The sequence below is a fragment of the Kogia breviceps genome, chromosome 16 (assembly GCF_026419965.1).
Source record: "Kogia breviceps isolate mKogBre1 chromosome 16, mKogBre1 haplotype 1, whole genome shotgun sequence".
Lineage (NCBI taxonomy): Eukaryota > Metazoa > Chordata > Mammalia > Artiodactyla > Physeteridae > Kogia > Kogia breviceps.
The window spans coordinates 67,823,854-67,843,587 of record NC_081325.1 but is presented as its reverse complement, the minus strand read 5'-3'; the positions used below and the strand labels follow the sequence as shown (position 1 = coordinate 67,843,587).

At 44.2% G+C, this 19,734-nt stretch overlaps 1 protein-coding gene and 1 pseudogene across 1 annotated transcript in view; one reads left to right on the top strand and one right to left on the bottom strand.

The window, feature by feature from the left end:
* Positions 1-5,224: 5,224 nt before the first annotated feature.
* On the bottom strand, positions 5,225-5,752 carry LOC131743264 (large ribosomal subunit protein eL22 pseudogene; annotated as a pseudogene).
* Positions 5,753-6,367: 615 nt separating this feature from the next.
* The window catches only part of SLC15A1 (solute carrier family 15 member 1), a 35,867-nt gene continuing 22,500 nt past the window's right edge, over positions 6,368-19,734 (top strand). Inside the window, exons 1-9 of the mRNA XM_059041782.2 lie at positions 6,368-6,374; positions 6,495-6,636; positions 7,805-7,924; positions 10,412-10,511; positions 10,952-11,042; positions 12,931-13,014; positions 15,518-15,600; positions 17,874-17,960; positions 18,502-18,591. Of these exons, the coding sequence (XP_058897765.1) occupies positions 6,368-6,374; positions 6,495-6,636; positions 7,805-7,924; positions 10,412-10,511; positions 10,952-11,042; positions 12,931-13,014; positions 15,518-15,600; positions 17,874-17,960; positions 18,502-18,591 (804 nt within the window). The remainder of the gene's footprint in view (positions 6,375-6,494; positions 6,637-7,804; positions 7,925-10,411; positions 10,512-10,951; positions 11,043-12,930; positions 13,015-15,517; positions 15,601-17,873; positions 17,961-18,501; positions 18,592-19,734) is intronic.

The following is a 19,734-nucleotide window of genomic DNA, read 5'->3' as shown; positions in this document are numbered from 1 at the left end:
CTGCAGGGGTAATATTGCGAGAGGAGTTCTCACCTTAACTCAGAAACTACTTCTGCTAAGAGTGAGGCTAAGTATATTCTAGCAGGGGCGTCGTGTCCCCTGGGGTCTCATGTGACTGACTTTGTGAGGCATATGCACAGCCTAAAAGAGCCATAATCAAGGAAACTCATTTTACTCCTGGTTTATGAAACCATTTTCAGACCCCTTTGTTCCTGGGGTAGCCACCCTGTAAGGCAGCATCCCCACTTTAGAGGTGGGTTAAGAAGAGTCAGAAACCTGCAGAAGGCAGCTGAGCAAGTACAGATTCTGCCAAATCCCATCAAAAAGGCAGGTGCCGAGTATGGACTGCTAAGCCCTCAGATAGAAAATGTAGCTCAGGAAAACAAATGATAAAAAGACGTGTTGCTGACACGTAAAACGTGCTAGGAGGTTTGAGTCTTATATCTGTGTAAATAGTGATGAAACCTGCATCTACAGAGCTTGAGGCAAACCCATGTGTATTAGTCTCCCGTGGCCGCTGTAACAAATCACCACAAGCTTAGTGGCTTAAAACAACACAAAATGATTATCTTAAAGGTCTGGAGGTCAGAAGTCTGACATGGGTTTCACTGGGGCAAAAATCCAGGTGTTGGCAGGGCTGGTTCCTTCTGGAGGCTCAAGGGACAGAATCCATTTCCTTGTCCTTTCAGCTTCTAGAGGTCACCACATTCCTTGGCTCGTTGTGGCCTTCCAGCAATTGCTGTCACCCCAACTTCTGCTTCTGTCTTCATATCTCCTCCTTTGACTCTTTCGAAGACACTTTTGATTGACCACCCAGATAATCCAGGATAAACGCCCCATCTCAAGGTCTTTGAATGAATCACACCTACCAAGTCCCTTTTGCCGCGGAGGGTAACATGTCCTCAAGCCCTGGGGATTGGGACGTGGACATCTTCGGGGGACGACTGTTCTGCCACCCACGCCACGCGGCTGCAGAAATGTCATCTCCGATCCATGACGTGGTGCTTACATCTTTCCCTCAACTTCCCTCCCAGCAACGATAGGGAACACGTTTCTCTCTGCACGCAGGTGCGAGCTTCTCTGTTAGATCCAGCAGAGATGCCTCCTCCCTCTCTTCCCGAGTCTAAATCCTAGCAAAGCACTCTTTACACCCATCATGTTGCTGAGGGAGTTATCCGTTTCTAGGTGATAAAACATTAAAGTTAGGGTTTCCGTCCCTAAATGGTTCAAACTATGGAATGTGCTTCGTTAAGTAGTAGGCAATAGTCACCTTAATGGAGAGATTCCATCAACTAGTGGAGAGCAATAGTGTGTCTTTCTTGGTTTTTCCTGCTGTCCTCACAAGTCAGTAATCATAGAGGTTTATAATGTACACTTATTTTACTAAATTCTTCAGCCAAAAGAGAGACAAAAGCACTGCTAGGCTTAGAATAACAGTAAAAGCCAGCATTGATTCCACGGTTACTATATGCCGGGACTGGCTAAGCTGTTTTACTCTGATCAGTAGTTAAAACCAAGTGATCCATGAAGGATGCCAGAAACATCGGACCACTCAAACATGCCGATCAGATTTACTATGAGGATATCAACCATAGACCCAACTCTACCAAAGTAAACAGAATCTTGTGACAGTTGAAATTTGAGTTCAGACTTAAGGCTCAACGTAACCCCCCCCCCCCCCCCCCCCGCCCAGCTTCCGCACTTAGCTTCCTCAGACAGCAATCCTGAGAGGACACGGGTGTATTAAGAAATGCCGACTGCAGTATTACATCCAGTAAGTAGCTCTGGATTCTATAAAAGAAGAGCTTAGCAACCTCTGCCTCACGGCAATGAAAGTGGTTCTTCGGAACACACAGCTTTCAGAAAAGAAAAAATCTTTTTTTCAGAAAGAAAAAACTTCCTGAAAATCTCCGAGTTTCACGTGAGTGAGTTCAGGAATTTCATTTTCCATCATGTAGTTCTGGGTGCGACGGTTGTGGTCATAAGGTTTAAGATCTCTTTGCTGTAACCCTATTCATGTTTGAACTAAACAAAACCTTTGCCATTATTATTTAGCAAATAATTGGTGCTAAGTAATATTTAGCCAAAAAATTACAGGTGCTACCCTGGCCAGGTGAAGTCTTTCCCTGCAAACCAAAATTCTGAGAAACATGTGAAAGAGATGGTTTGCAGCAAAGCTCCAGGCTGTCTCTGTTGAGTCTGGATCTGCATACCCTCCTCCTGCTTTTCTCTAGAAGGCCCACTGCAAGAACCAACCTGAGCTGTTGTGTGGACGATACTCATTGCTTTGTCTGGTCTTTGGGAGACAGTGGTAAGGCTACATTATCTGAAGTCGAAGTAGGCGGAGCGTCCTATGGTCCTGCTAGATCCTCAAGGAGATGGAGCAAAGAAACAGGCCTCGAATACTGCCAAGAGGCTCGTCCTGTAGAACTTTGCAAAAGCGCCTTCCTGGCAGGTCCTTTTATTTCACAGCAGGGTGGCCGTCTCCCCACTCTGGTGATGAAACACGGCAACATGTAGAGTCTGGTGATGAAACGTGGCTTGTTTGTCCACGATGCTGCCATCAGGAAACCGATGAATAGGGGTGTTTATTCACAGGAAGACATTTAGACAGGGGTGGGGGGCAGGGCACCATAAGTGGTGGTGCAGGTACCCGGAGTACCGGCCTTACTGTTACCACCTGTAGGAAGTGGTACAAAACCGGGATGGAAGCCTGGGAGGAGAGTCGTGTGGAGAGAGAGAGGGCCGCCCTCGGAGGCACAGTGGCTGACACTTGAGGGTTCAGCCATGTGAGGTGGCCTGGGCGAAGCCTCAGGGAGAGGAACGCCCGGACCCTCTGACCTCCTGCCACGGCTCCCCCTTGGCCAAACCCTATGGGGATTGGGAAGACATGAGGACACTGACAGAGCCCACCAGGTCAGCCTCACCGACTGAAGGAGGCTAGTGGGGCAAATGGAACTGCTACGTGGCAGAGCCAGGATCTGAACGCCGTACTTGTTGACCGATGTGGCTGGTTCTTTGGAATGCGTATTCATTCAACAAACGTTTAATTTCCACTCTGAAAAGCACCGTGAGAGGGGCTGGGGATTCTGATGCGGTAGCGTCTCCCGCCGAAGCACCCAGTGAGCCCCGGTCTGGGGCTTCCCACGTGGAACTCTCACAGTCAGCCTGGAAGGTGGGTGGCGTTCTCCTCATCTGAGAGGCAGGCTGTCCACGGGGAGGTGGGCCTGCCCAGGGTCACGGGGGTCAGGACTGAGATCCTATTCCCCACGCCCGCATCCTTCACATGCTGCCCCTGAGAGCAGCCCCCTCCCACAGGCAAGTCTAACTGGGGAGAAAACCAGTCTGTTGGTGGTGAAGAATCTCCTTCCAGAATTTTAATAGTTCCCACCTTAGGACTAGGACTAAAAATAGCATCGCTGCTCTTCAGTGATGAGGCAAGAGTGGGAGACTGTCTGGTGTGGGGCGTGAGGCCGTGCTGGGCTGGGGACGTGCGGACCCCCACAGCCCAGCGTGAGCGGCTTCGGGAAGGAAGACCCCGGCCCACGAGATGAAGGGGGGCCTGGAGGACCCCGCGGTGCGGGCCCAGAAGGGAGTTCCCCAGGCGGAGCTGCGGTTTGTTTCTTGTGGGGTGGGGCCCTGGATTTGCACAGGATGGAAACACAAGGTGGCAGGTCCCAGAGGAAAGGCCCAGAACGGGGAAGGTGTAAGAGCTGGCGCTGGGGGCCGTGGCGGAGACGTGCCCTGCGGCTTCCGTATCCGGTTCCCTCCCCCCACCCCAGCCCCCGCCCCCGGGACCCAGGGCACAGGCGGGTCTCTCTGGTGCTCGGGGACAGGGCAGGGATAACACTTCCGTAGATCGGTCAGGCAACTCGACCTCACAGCCTGCGTGTGATTCTCCGAGTGTGGCCCCTGGACCGGAAGCACCGACATCCCCTTGGAACTTGTTAGAAATGCAAGCTCGACGGACCACGCCAGGCCTACGGGGACAGCAGCTCTGGGTGTGGGGGCCAGAAGCCTGCTCCCCCCAGCCCTGGGGGTGCTTCTGAGGCAGCCTCCCGTCTGAGAGCCATCGCTGTGGCATCGCGGCTCCATAGCTGCGCGGGGGACTCTGAGCTGTGGTCAGAGGGGCTGGAGGAGGAGCGGGGTGGGGGTTGGGGGGGTGGAACAGGCCGTGCCAGACCCTGATCAGTGCGGGCCCGGGTGTCAGCTCCGGGAGCAGCGCGGGTGTGACGCCAGCCAGCTCCGGCCAAAATCCAGCGGAGACAGAAAAGCAGGGGCTGGAACGGAGGGGATGACGGGGACAGCCAGGACTTAGAGGGCGGTCAGGGGCACCCGGCTTGTACCAGCTCGCTTGGATGCTCACCCGTTTTCTTCCTGTTCTCCTAATGCGCTTTTCTGATGCAAAGATGGGGACGCGGGGAGGTCCGAGGCGGCTTCGCGAAGGGAAGGGGCACGTTAAAAGGAGGCTTCCCAGCAGAGGGGTCGCCGCCTTGTTGAGGACTTCAGGCGGGTGCGCGTGGCGTGTGCCGGGCGCCTTGTGTGCCGGGGCCGGGCGGGAGGGAGGGCGGCCCGGGGAGCAGGCCGGGCGTGCGGCCTCACTGTAGAGCAGGCACTCTTAAGCGTTGTCTGTTGGACCCCCATCCAAACCCTCTGACCCTGTGAGATGGTAAAGTTTGGATTCTATGCCGTGGGCATTGGGCAGCCTTTTTAAGTCTCTGAAGGAGGAAGTGGTTTCGGCAGATTCTCCGAGCCTCTGGCTCTCCATCCTGACCACACACGAGAGTTACTGCCCGAGCAGGTGATGGAAAGAAAATGCAGCCACCAGCCCAGCCCGACTCGGAGAAGCGGCCCAGGCCTGGGACTGGGATGGTGGACAGGGCCGGAGGGTCTGGACACCACACCCGACGGCCTGACCAACACGAAGGGTCTGAGCTTAACTCGGCCCAAAGCATTTTAAGTACTCAACTTTAACGGTGGCCTTTTGTTCTCTTTCAGGAACGTCGGTATCGCAGGTGAGTATCCTTTCTACTTCTCCACGTAGCTTCAGGATGTAAACTTTACAACGTGTTCTGCCCGTAAATGTTCACAGCTGTGCTTTATTCGCTTAACAAACGCACCTCACGCATCTCACGCCAACGAGGGGGACATCCTGAGTTGCTGTGTGACATTTCTTCTCTTTAGGAAATGCTGTGTACAGGCATACCTCTTTTTTTTTTTTTTTTTTTTTTTTGTTTCCTAAATTTTATTTAAGAATTCATACAAAATACTCCAGATAACTGAGTTTCAATCCTCATCTTCCTCCTCTTCTTCATCTTGATTAATCTGGAAGTAACGTAATTCGTAACTTTCTTTGCTGTTAGCAACTACGCGTAACCAATCACGGAGATTATTCTTCTTCAAATATTTTTTGGTGAGATATTTCAAATACGCCAACAAAGCAATCTTCACAAAGATGTGAAGATCTCAGTTCAATTCTACCCACTTTTCCCTTTTGGAAAAAGGCACCTCGGAAGTTACAGTGATCTTGCTTTTGCTTCTTTCGATTGTTACAACACCTCCTCCGAGATTCCCAGCTTTTCCATTCACTTTGATTCTTTCCTGAAGAAACTGCTCAAAATTGGCCGCATCCATGATTCCATCTTCTACAGGATGGGTACAGTCAAGAGTAAACTTCAGGACCTGCTTCTTTTTTTTGCCCCCCTTCACCACAAGCTTTTTCACGGGCGCCATCGCCGCAGCAGAGGCAGAAAAGCAGGCATACCTCTTTTTATTGTGCTTCCCAGAGACTGTTTCTGTACAGATTGAAGGTTTGTGGCAACCGTGTGTTGTCAGATGATGGTTAGCATTTTTCGGCAACAAAGCATTCTTAAGTTAAGGTGTGTACATGATTTGTTTAGACATAATGCTATTGCACACTTAATAGACCACAGTATAGTGTAAACGTAACTTTCACGTGCACTGGGAAACCCAAAACTTTGTATGACTTGTTTTACTGCAATTATTGCTTTATCGCGATGGTCTGGAACCAAACCCACAATATCTCTGAGGTCTGCCTGTCTAGCTTTTCTCAGACTAACAGTAAAACTATAAGACAAGAAGATCTTCATTTCTTTGTTGTCTCTAGGTAGAGTGTAAGGGAATAAAACTTTTTAATTCTTGATTCCACCTCCGGAGTGCCTCTGAGAAGTTACTAAACATGCGTCCTCTACCTTCCATGCCGTTTGCCCTGATTGGTGAATACGGACCAATGAGGAGCTTGTTTCACGCGCAGACTGTTTCTCTTTGTCAGGGTTGCTTTGGTTATCCCTTGAGCATCTTCTTCATCGTGATCAACGAGTTCTGTGAACGATTTTCCTACTATGGAATGAGAGGTAACTCTTCGGCACTCCCCCCACCCCCCACCCCCCCACCCCCGTCAGTAAAGAGCCTGAGTTACCGTAGCCACGGCTAACGTTATTGCCCTCTCCTCCTCCTCCACCCTCGGCAAAAAGCGATCCTGATTCTGTACTTTCAACGTTTCCTCGGCTGGAACGACAGTCTGGGCACCGCTATCTATCACACGTTTGTGGCTCTGTGCTACATGACGCCTGTCCTCGGAGCTCTCATTGCTGACTCCTGGCTGGGGAAGTTCAAGTGAGTCACGGCAGCTTTCTTGCTAACGAGCAAGCCAGCAAGTAATGATAGGCTTTGGCGTTTGGGAAGGTGGGCTAGGGGAACAAAGAATCAGGGAACGTCAAGCTCCCAGGAGAGAGTCCCAGGCCCTGTTCTGCTCATCCTTGTATTGCCAGAGTTCCGCACGGTGCCTGGCATTCGGCAGGGTGAATGCAAGTAGCATCGGTAGGGTGTTTTCTCCTCCTCTAAACACTTACAACCTCTTTGTCACATCTTGAAATAGTAGTAGGGGGGATAGCGTCTGTTGTTAATGAAGCGTGAGAAATTAAGGGCTGGGAGAACAAAAAAGCTCCCTCAAAACAACCCAGCTGCTGAAAGGCTCAAACTGCTGGACCACAAGCACGGGGGTGCTCAACCGGTCCCGCGGGAAGAGCTCCAAGAGCGCGCTCGATGCGGGGCCAGGGGGCGGGTCATTGGGACATTTCCTTGGACTTAACGCAGAAGGAAGTAAAGGCTCTTCCAGGTCAAATGCATGACATGGGCAGAGGCAGGGCTATTCACTATCTCAAAATTACTCAATATAATTCAAAAATAACCAGTGGGGCTTCCCTGGTGGCGCAGTGGTTGGGAGTCCGCCTGCCGATGCAGGGGACGCGGGTTCGTGCCCCGGTCCGGGAAGATCCCACGTGCCGCGGAGCGGCTGGGCCCGTGAGCCATGGCCGCTGAGCCTGCGCGTCCGGAGCCTGTGCTCCACAACGGGAGAGGCCACAACAGTGAGAGGCCCGCGTAACGCAAAAAAAAAAAATAAATAACCGATGGACCGCTCCTGCCCCAATATTGTTACCAGGTGCAAGATAAATATCTCTGACTGTTTAAAGATACAGGTCCTCCTCTCAGTAGTTCGGTAACAATAGACACTGAGTCTTGCAAATAGTTGAAAGAAAGAACAGATCTTCTGCCTCCCCAGTTTCCCGTAGCCAAAACTTTGCTCAGTGCTTACATGCCGAGGACGAAATTCTTCAGCAGGCTGCCTTGCAAAGGTTTAGCAGGTTATTGTCTCAGTTTGAGAAACAGGGAGAATCATGACTGGGCTTTTGCAAGTTGGAAGCAGAGGCCTTCTTGCACTGGCGTAGGAAGTGTATGGCTCTTGTACAATTAACTTGGACTCTCTTGACCTCTTTTAACACAGGACAATTGTGTCGCTGTCCATTGTCTACACCATTGGACAAGTAATCATTTCAGTGAGCTCAATTAATGACCTCACGGACTTCAACCACGATGGAACCCCTGACAATATTTCTGTGCACGTGTGAGTTGATGTTAACTGCAGCCCTACCCCATCCTCTCGCTAGTTGCTTGTTTGGTGCTCTAATTTAAAAAACAAATTGTTTTCATTGAAGTGTAGTTGATTTACAATGTGTTAGTTTCTGGTGTACAGCCAAATGATTCAATTATGTATATATATATTCTTTTTCATATTCTTTTCCATTATGGTTTATTACAAGACATTGAATATAGTTCTCTGTGCTGTACAGTAGGACCTTGTTGTTTATCTCTTTTATGTATAGTAGTTGGTATCTGCTGATCCCAAACTCCTAATTTATCCCTCCCCCCTTTGGTGCTCTAATTTTTAATCATTTTCCTTGAACGTCCACCATAAGTGTAAGGAAACCTTTCCTCCCTCATCAGTGTAGAGAAAGGTGTTGAATTGACTCAGAGTTGGGTCCTCAGTATGTCACCATCCTAACAGTTGTCTGGAGTCATTGCTCACTTGAAGGCTTGGTGCCTTGGGTGCATTTCCCATGAGGCATGGTCAGTGCACGGGATGTTTGTACTAATCTCCATCTTCCCTAGAGGAACATTAACTCCCACAGACCTTGATCCTCAATTGCCCCAGGTTTCCTCAAGACTCTGTACCTTTGATTTTCCGTCTTGTACCACATTTCTGCTCATTTTTCGGTAGTTCAGTTTCATAAATGTTTTTTCTAGCCCTATGTTCTGCTTTCTTGATGAACAGTGCTATTGACAACTGCTCCTCTGTGACATGAATTTCCCTTCATGGCAGTCTGGCCTAGCAGACGAGTTGTAAAGATTTATTTCGTTTCCTGTTCTTTTGCTTCGATTCCTCGATCTATGAGTAAACCATCTAATGGGTTGGGAAAATGTTATTGAAATTCGGATCAGTATCTGCAGTATCTGTGTTTCTGGTTTGTTAGTCAATCACATGGCCATCCAGGCTAGGTCCCTGGACGTGAACCCGTGGTGCCCCCAGGGAACTGTGTAGGTGGAGGGGAGTGGGTATAAGCAGGGTATAATCCACAGCTCAGATTTCCAGGATCTGAGTCCCACAGAGGAGCTGTAGGACCCAGGCCAACTTATCTCCTCCACACCTCAGTTTTCTAATCTACAGTATCAGTGAAGGACATGGACTTTGGAGCCAGGCTGTATGGGTTCAAGTTCTGCACGTGCCTCTTACTAGTATTGATCTCCAACAAGTTTCTTAACCTCTGTGCCCAGTCGTCCTCCTTTGTAACAGTACCTGCCTGTGCGTTCATCCAGGTAGAACACCTAGAACTCTGCCTGGCAAGCAGTAGGTACTCAAGAAAGCTTAGTGACTTATTTTCTTTCACGGGGTTAGTATTGAAACCTGCCGACAAGGCTCACGAGAGTGCACGGTATATAACAGTCAACGGGCCATGTTTGTGTTGTCCTTTAAAATGCTCAGAGTGGCACCACCGACCACAAGTTGTTTTAAGAGGCAAGCAATAGGAAGGTGGGCATGATTTTTAAAGAATTCTTTCTATGTGCAGTATCTTCCTTGACTTTATCTGTTTCATAAAATATTTTTTAGCATTTTAAAACAATATTAGCAATCAAGAAGATATGGAATAAACACTTATAAAACCTGAAATTTGGGCTTCCCTGGTGGCGCAGTGGTTGAGAGTCCGCCTGCCGATGCAGGGGACACGGGTTCGTGCCCCGGTCCGGGGGGATCCCACGTGCCGCGGAGCGGCTGGGCCCGTGAGCCATGGCCGCTGGACCTGCATGTCCACAGCCTGTGCTCTGCAACGGGAAAGGCCACAACAGTGAGAGGCCCTCGTACCACAAAAAAACAAAGAAACAAACAAAAACCCTGAAATTTGTAGTAACCTATTGTAAATCTAACAAAACTACAAAATGAGGGTTGGTAAATTCTGTGAGTGCTTTTTTTCAATTCAGGAGAGAAAACACAGATAACTTGGAAAACACAAAAGTAAATTTTAAAAATACTCTTTAATCCCTTTTATTATTTTAAATAATCTCTTTTTTATTATAAAAAGTTATAGTAATAAACATTTGGCTCTACTTTTTTCAGTCTTCTGTACTTTGTAAACAAGTTAAGATCCTACTACATAACCTGTTATTCTGCTTTGCAATTAAATCATGTTTTCTAATGTCTTTTAATGACTATTATTAGTCTGTTATGACTGTACCAGAGACGATGTTAAAGTTTCACTTACCCATTCTTTTGCTAAAAATCTTAAGGCTACAAAAGAACTCCATACATAAATCTTTGTTCCGAATTCAAGCCATTTCTTTAAAGTTTCTAGATGGTAAATGATTAGATAAAAGTATGAATTTGAAGGCCCTTGAGTTCAAGATTCATTCACCTGTCAAGACTGCATTTCTTGAATTATCTTCTAATACAGGTTGAATCCCTTCTCTGTGTGCCTGGTCCTCTTAGGGAAATTAGGGGAAAGAGAGGCCAGTGCTTTTACAGATCTCACATTTAAGCAATACCCACCTCTTTCCCTAGGGCACTGTCAATGGTCGGCCTGGCCCTGATAGCTCTGGGTACCGGAGGGATAAAGCCTTGTGTGTCTGCATTTGGTGGAGATCAGTTTGAAAAGGGCCAGGTGAGAGCATGCATCTCCACAGAAACCATGTAAGTGATTATAAACACCCAGCAGGGCTTCCCTGGTGGCGCAGTGGTTGAGAATCCGCCTGCCGATGCAGGGGACATGGGTTCGTGCCCCGGTCCAGGAAGATCCCACGTGCCGCGGAGCGGCTGGGCCCGTGAGCCATGGCCGCTGAGCCTGCACCTCCGGAGCCTGTGCTCCGCAACGGGAGAGGCCACAGCAGTGAGAGGCCCACATACCACAAAAAAAACAAAAAAAAACCACCCAGGAATCAAATTCCACGGTCAAAGTGTATTCTCCATTGGAGGCTGTTCAAGTACACATGAAAGTAAGACACTGACCAAAGCTAAGTTCAAAGTCAAGTCAGATCATCGGCTACAGTTGATCCGTTACTGTATAGCCAAAATCATCCTACGTTATCCTTTTTTTTATTACAGGAAAAGCAAAGAAACAGATTTTTTTCCATCTTTTATTTGGCCATTAATGCTGGAAGTTTGCTGTCTACTATCATCACTCCAATGCTCAGAGGTAAAAAATATCTGAAGTGGACATTGGTTTTCCTTTTTTTAATTGTGAAGAGAAGTCAGGTGAAAAGGTTGAGTCCTTGTTGGTTTGTCCTGTCCCTCAGTTCTCCCACAATGCCTCAGCTGTCACATACATCCCAGAGGATATAGTGAAATCTGGAATGCCAGCTACTTTTCTTTCAAGATTTAACTCCTAAGCTTATCTGAATCCCTTATCCCAGTGACCCCTGAAAAATTTAAACCGTCCTTAGCATAGCAATCGATTTTTCTAAATTATTACTAATGCAAAGTCCTTACTCAGGGTAAGAGATAAGACAAGAGAGGCTGTTTGGAAACTACACCGGGTGGGCCCTAGTTGACATTTTCGCCTTCAAGCTTTGCTCCTCTGTGACGGTCAATGAGTCAGGAAGAATTTAGCAGGAAAGGTTTTATTCTTTGCTTTCCCATCACCTCAGATATTTCTAAAAGGACTGCCCCCAAGGAAGAGAATAGGACAGCATCTCTCATCAGCTCATGTTTTTGTGCTTGTCAGCACTCCATGGAGGGTTTCTGAATTTCCCATGTGGAAGGGAGTATTGGGGGACAAATTAGACCAAAACAGGACTATGGTGTCCACACCTCGAGTCAGAATAAACTATGAAAGAAGATAATTGATGGAGTTTGTGTATTTCTGCCTGTAGTAGCACATTGAAGGTGACACTTAAACCCCATTCCAACTTGCTTTGTATGAAAATGTACTAGCTTTTATTCTTATATTATGTTTTCTCACCCCCTAACCTCCCCCACCTCCAGGTTCTACTAGAATATGTGCTGTGCATGTTTGAATTAGAAAATGTGTAATAGGATAATTTTTAAGGGAAAATCATGGCTCTCATACAGATATAACATCAGCATGACAGAGATTTTATGTAACTTATTAGTTAATGAGGGAACTGGAAAGCTGCTACAATCAGTTCAAATAAGGATTTGACTAACAGAGATTTATGTTCTTTACTGGGTGGGGGGATTATTTTGCATAGCTGTGAATAGGAATCATTTGTACAGTAACGAACAGGAAACATTTGTATGACTATAGTTTTCTGCCTAGTTAACTTCTTTCTCTGCAGAACTGTGAAACAGTTGGTGAAAAACAAACCCCTTTAGGATCAGGTGATTCCTGGAGGCTCCAGAACTCCACTGAAAGGATTTCCAGTAATTTCTGTTGCCCCTTCCAGAGTCTTAATTTTTTCCCTACCAACCCTAGGATTTCAGAGCTAAAATAGATCTTCAGACAGGAGTTAGGAGACTGTGGGCCACAGGCCAAATCCAGAAATCTGGACAAGACCATCCATGTGTGTATTGTCTATGGCTGCTTTCACCTACAAAGGCAGGGCTGAGTAGTTAGGACAGGTCCACAGCCTAAAAGATTTACTATCTGGCTGTTCACAAAAAAGTTTATTGACCCCTACCCTGGGTCATCTAATTGTTTTCTAATTGGCATGAGTTCAGGGACATATAATCCTGATTTTCCGGGACCCTTTGATTTTACTTTCTGAGTCCCACTTTCTTCACACTATTGTGTCTAGGTCATTCCCACTAAGTAAGTCCGCACAACATAAGGGTTCCCACTGATTTTGGCTTAGCTGGTATCAGACATCTATTTAGTGGCTAAGGTTAGAACCCGTCTCCATCTCCTGCTCTTTCTACTACAAAGCCGTTTGCTCAGCCTTTGTCGTAGGCATCAGTCTACTGCAATGACCGTCTACTTGCAATGACATCAGTAAGGCAAATGGATAAGTCTAGAACATTAAGTGAAAACAATATGTAAGAACCAGTCAGGGATTTACAAAACCGGGAAACAGATGAGTATTACCATTGCCGTAATGAATTTTAATCTTGTCATTTCTCCCCAGTTCAAGTATGTGGAATTCACAGTAAACAAGCTTGTTACCCATTGGCATTTGGGGTTCCTGCTGCCCTTATGGCTGTATCTCTGAGTAAGTAGAAATCAGTTGAATTAATACAGTCCTATGATCGGGTCAGGCCTTCATATTAATTGTTGTGACCAGTTTTTTAAAGTTCATGTAACAAATTGTAACAGTAAGTAATACAAAGGATTGCCATACCATGTTAAACATACGCTGAGAATTCAAAGGAAATAGAGTTGGCATATTGTTTCAGAGAAAGTAGGATCAAAAAAGAGTCCAGAGGAAAGGGGATCAATTGAGTTGAACATTTAAAGGTTTGAAACTATTTAGGCAGATTCAGATGAAGGTGATAGAATCTGCTAGACTAGGTGAAACTATGGCTGAAAGCTTTTGTTCTTATCAACATGTGCTCATCTACAACTTGCCTGAACACATGGCAACCTGGTCCAATTGTCACTTAAATATTTCCAGTGAACATCTAGTTTTCCATAATGTATCATCTCTAAATGTTTCTACAAGACTGTCTTCCCTCTGGGAGGAACATATGTGTATAGTCATTTGCACATAAGTTCTTGGCATTGGCTTTTTAGGAGGTCTGAAGAGTTTCTACAAGGGATAGTCCAGTTTAAAAGATGGTAGGTGTCTTCATTTCCTTGGGCTGCCAGAACAAAATATCACTGACTGAGTAGCTTAAACAACAGAAATTTATTAATTATCTTACAGTTCTGGAGGCTGGAAGTCCAAGATCAGTATGTCAGCAGGGCTATGCTCCCTCTGAAGGCCCTAGGAAAGAATCTCTTCCAGGCTTCCCTGCTACCTCTAATAGTTCCCTGGCTTGTGGCAGTATAACTTCAATCGGCCCGTGGCCTTCCCCCTGTGTGTGCATCTGTGTCCAAATGTCCCCTTTTGATAAAGATACCAGTCATTTTGGAGTAGGACCCACCCTAATGACTTCTCCTTAACTTCATCATCTGCAAAGATTGTATTTCCAAATGAGGTAACATTCTGAGGTCCTGGGGACAGGAACTTCAACATCTTTTGGGGAGAACACAGTTCAATCTACAACAGAAGCAAAAGAAGGAAACAGAACCCAATAACCATCTCAAGCCTTCATAGCATCTCCTCCCTCTCAGATGAGGTAGCAGTCAGCACTATCACGTTCTCTGATTTTTTTTTACCAGTTTTTAATAGTATTGAGTATGCCCTTTTTCATCTCTTTTGCTCATGTTGTAGTAATTTAGCTTTATCCTTACACTTAGGCGAAAGCTCAGGATTCGCCCCCCTTTTAACATCCATGTTCTTCTGTAATTGTTTAAGTATTGCCCCTCTCCCCTAGAAGGCTCATATATGCCTTCTCTCCTCTAATTCTGGGTAAAGAGATAGGTTTTCAAAAACTATTGTTTTATGCCAGATGCTGTGTTAAATTGGCATCAGGTAAATTCTCTTTTCATCTCTATGAGTCATCCTTACATCAAAGATTATGCTTTTTCTTATAATGAATTTGAAAAGAGGCCAAATCCTATGCCTTACCATCATCTCTAGAAGTTCCTACTGGCAACAGTCCTATGCTTGAACAAGTTCATTAGTTAATCAGAAGCTTAAAGATTAAAATATTGGTTGGCAAAAAGAGGTAAACTCAAATGGAATACTCAACTGGGTATTCCATGTCTGGATTGAGGGAAATTAGCGTTGGGTGAGAATACAAGTAAACTTCTCTTCCTTTAACTATAAAGAACATCTACAATCCAGGCACATACTTGGAGATATGCTTGAGAGTTGGCACCTGTCAAAACTTCAAGCCTTCTTAAATTGAGGAAAACAAGTAGAAGTCAAACAGTTCATCGATGTTTTAAAATTATTGAATTGTGGTATTGAATAATCAGAAATCCCAGCATAGGGATTATGGTTTTCAGAGTCTCTTGCAGAAAGGCTTTTTTTCCCCCTAAGTTATTTTCACAGTATTATGCATTTTCTAAGAAGGTCCATGGAAGAATGGCCTCATTGAAAAAGAACTTTTTAACTTTTCGTAAAACTATAACTGCACATGCAATTAATGGTAACTGTTTCTGTACCATGACCACAGAATAAATTCTGCCATATGCGATTAAGTAGAAGTTTCAACAGATTAGTTCCTATTTTTGTCTAAAGATTTAAAAAAAAAAGAAGAAACTTTCTCTTGCTATCGCAGCCAGAAAATTAAAGCTGTGTTCTGTGTATTTGTAGAATAATGCATTAATCTGCTTTGTGAAAGCATTTATCCCTGTAAAGAGGGATAGTACTTGTGCTCAAATAGCTCTACTGAGTGTCTGCAAGCTGCCCCAAGTTCTGGGAAGGAGATAGTATTAGGCTTCAATGTTCGTATATGAGAACACAATATAATATTACTCAGAAGCTGCTGTGATTATTAGAATCAAAAGCACTTTGGAAACCAGGAGAGAGGGAAGTAAACCAACTCAATGAGTAACCCCGCTATTTCCAAAACAAGATTGTAACTCAAATAAAAACACATATTCTAGTTCACAGATAGTTCTGTCAAACTCCCTGTTGACTTATCTTCTTTTGCCCTCCCCAGCTGTATTTGTCGTTGGCAGTGGAATGTACAAGAAGGTCCAGCCCCAGGGTAATGTCATGGCTAAAGTCGCCAGGTGTGTTGGGGTAAGTATTTCAGTAGTCCTCTCTCTCCATCCCATTTAGTCACCCCAGAGCCTTCTACCTCCTTTAAATTAAAATTCAGTGAACCTTTGACTTTCCTTTAGACATTTTATTCTTGTTCTTTCCTTTTTTGATAAATTGAAGTTTCTTATAAAACAAACCACATGGAAAAGGACACAAACAGAACTCAAAAAGGGAGGGATGGAAATGGCTATTGAACTTATAAAATAAGATCAGTGGTGATGCTTCTCCCTCTCCTTCGTGTGGCTGCAAATCAAAGGGGCTCTTTACCTCTCAAAATGACAGACAACATCTGATGTTTGTCAGGGAGCAGTGAAACAAAATGGAGAGGTCTGGTTTCATAGTGTATATCCAGAGTCTGAAGTGTGGAAAGTGTCAGTAATCCTACTTGCAGGAACTAAGGCCAAGAAAATAACTTTTAAAAATGAACACAGCTTCACATTAAAAGATTATCAATGTATGTAATACTTAGACAAAAATTTATGACAAAAATTGATGTCCAGCAAGTTGCTGAAAACAGAACAGTGTTTAACTTATAGTGCATCTCTGTCATACTATGCAGCCATCAGAAGTCTTGTTTCCAAGACTATTTCACCAAATAGGAACATGCGGAATATGGTTTCTTCCATGTGCATCTACACGGTATGTGTCCACACAGGCACATTTTAAGGCAGGAAGTAAATATTGAGTGTAGGAATTTTTAAATAATGGAGTCACATAACTTTATTCTCAAATGTGCTACCCATTTTTTTTTTTTAGGAATATCTACATTGTATAATCAGGGAGTAATGTGTCACTCATTTATTTTTTTTAAGTGTGGGTAATCTTTTGGATGTAAAGGCAGCCTCAAGATAATTTTAATCACTTACTGTCCCCTTTTCCTGGTGTTATTGTGTTAAACTATACATGTATACTTTATCAAAGTCAAAAATTCTCCCGCCTCGCTGCTATTCCCTTTTCCTCCTACACTTTCCTCTAACATTGGAACTGTTCCCACCAAAAAGCTTTTTCCAGTCTAATAGGAATGATCCAATTCCAGTGACCTCTAAGTTCTTTCTTCCCAAGTAACTGATGACTTAGTCCCAACGCCAAAAGAACAACTTCAAGCTATTTAGTCATGAGCGTGATATTGTTATTTCCCATCATCCTAAGTCATCTCGTAGCTTTGAGTTATTGCTTTTAAGTCACAAAGTCACATGCATGTCCCCAGCTGGCATCACCATCGCCTTCTCCTGCTGTTACATCACTGTGAATGCACTTTGCTTTCCTAAAGGCATCTTACAAACAAGGAATCTTGGAAGCCTCCAATTTTGTAATGGGTAATGGTAGGTAGGTATGTTTTTTGGATCAGTGTTACCATGTTTGAAAATATGTTCAACTATAATCTTTATTTTCTTCTAATTCTGTTTCTATGTAGTGAGTTCTCCCTCTCCTTCGTGTGACTGTAATACATTATAATAGGCCTTCACCATCCAGTATGGTAGTGGCTATCGAACATTTGAAATGTGGCAAGTGCAACTGGGGAACAGAATTTTAAATTGGATTTCACTTAAATTAATTTAAATTATGTAATTTCTTATACACGTATTTCTACGTAGTGGGTTCTCTTAAGTTTCAAAACCAGTACTCAATTCAGTTATTGGACAGCTTTTAAATATGTTTGAAACAACTTAGGTGTGTAAGTCTAGTTTTTCAAGCATAAATTTTAGGCAATGTAAATACAGATCAAACATTTCTGATGAAAATTTAGCATCCAAATTGAAATGTGGCGTAAGCATGAAGTATACCCTAGATTTTGAAGACTTGGTATGAAAAGAGAATGTAAATTTTTTCGTTAATTTTTTAACATTGAGTACATGTTAAGGCCATATTTGGGGTTTGTTGGGTTAAATAAAACATATTTAAAATGAATTTCACCTGTTTCCCTTTTACTTGTTAACATGGCTACCAGAAAACTCAAATGGCAAATGTGTCATATGTTGTATTTCTACTGAACGCTCCTCTCTAGAGAATCCGGAGAGTAAAGTAGTAAGTAACAGCGTGATTTTGTTTACCCCGGCTCAAACGCTCTCGGTTAGTGAGAGGTTTGAAACAAATGCATGTTATGCCTTTAGCATCGTCATTATACTAACGTCTACAATTTTATATTTTGCTTCTCTCGTAAGTCTTCCATTAAAGGGAGTTTCATTGAAATGTGTTGCACTGATAAAGCAATCAGTTCTGTTTTGAAATTTGATTGTTCTTCCTTCCTTCAGTTTGCCATCAAAAATAGGGTTAGGCATTGGAGTAAGAGATTTCCCAAGAGGGAGCACTGGCTGGACTGGGCTAACGAGAAATACGACGTAAGTGATGATTATTGCTACAACGGCCCCAGTGATCGTCATGCGTATTATTAAATAGGCTACATGGACAGAATTATCAGCCGTATCTTCATAAACTTTATTAGCATTTTAAATAAGACTCTGTGTGAGCGTGCTTATTTATATTGAAAAGAACTTGAGAAACAATGGATGTAATTTATCTGGAAACAATATCACCTCTTCATAGATGTTCATGTGGAATAATCTGCTATTAGTTATATGTCATTATGACCACATAACTTTAGTTTGAATATGGAAGAGTTAAGTGATGGTGGTGGGATTTACATTTAGTGAATTTACATTTAAATTTGAATAATTTACCTCCTAAAGATGTTTTCACTCTTATTTTCAACACCTTAGGAATTTGGGGTTTTCTAAAGAAACCTGTGATAGGGTTCTTGGAGCAATTACTCACCTCCCAGCTTGTCTCTAGATGCAAATATGTCTACGCTGAAAATAGCATTGGCTGAGAGCTCTGGCACAGGTCATGTCTGATTTGTCCCCTCACTCACTCCAACTGCAGGAGCGGCTCATCTCTCAGATTAAGATGGTTACAAGAGTGATGTTCCTGTATATTCCTCTCCCCATGTTCTGGGCCTTGTTTGATCAGCAGGTAATATGAAACTCTGTTTCTGTACATCTTCATTAACAAAACATTCTTTGGGCATTACCGCATAGCAAGCTGTACTTACTTAGTATTTAGCTCCTGAAAATGTTCTCTTCCAGTTCCTTTTTTACATTTCATTTATTTGGTAACTGTTAGAGCACCTTGGGTTTCTTTCTTTCTTTTCTTTTTTTTTTTTTTCTTTTTAATTATCTAGATGGTTCTATCCACATTTCTGTGACAAAACAATGAAGAAAAGTAAGCGGGGTCGGGTAAAGGAGCCTTGGGAAAGACAAGTATCCTGGACTCCTGCCAGTCAAAGTGAGAATGCAGAGCCTTTCTCCTGATACAGCATGTAAAAGCTGTATTGTCTTTTATGGGATCCACAGAATATTTAGACTGAGAGGGACTTGATATCTTCCACGCTGAAATGGGATTCTTGGGCCAGAAGCACCATCCAGAAATGTGAAATGCCTGCCAAAGTCATTCTTATCAGAGCAGGAACTAGAACACATCATTGACTTGTCACCCTGCTCTTTCTCCCACAGCTGGAAGAGGCGTGCCTAGGAATTTTTCTAAATAGGGTTAGAAAACCCAATGCACAATGCTCAGTAGCCAAAGTAATAAGCTATCCTTTCTTTTAGAAACTGGGATTTAAGAAGAAATTTACACACATGTATGGTTTTATTGTGCAGGAAGGATTATTAAAAGTGTAAACCATCTCTTGGAAAAAACTGATTATAGACATTAATCTCCTTATTTGTAAATATGGAATTTAGACCAACATCTTTTTTTTTTTAACATCTTTATTGGAGTATAATTGCTTTACAATGATGTGTTAGTTTCGGCTTTACAACAAAGTGAATCAGTTATACATATACATATGTTCCCATATCTCTTCCCTGTTGCGTCTCCCTCCCTCCCACCCTCCCTATCCCGCCCCTCTAGGTGGTCACAAGCCACCTAGCTGATCTCCCTGTGCCATGCGGCTGCTTCCCACTAGCTATCCACCCTACGTTTGGTAGTGTATATATGTCCATGCCACTCTCTCACTTCGTCACAGCTTACCCTTCCCCCACCCCATATCCTCAAGTCCATGCTCTAGTAGGTCTGTGTTTTATTCCCATCCTACCCCTAGGCTCTTCATGACAT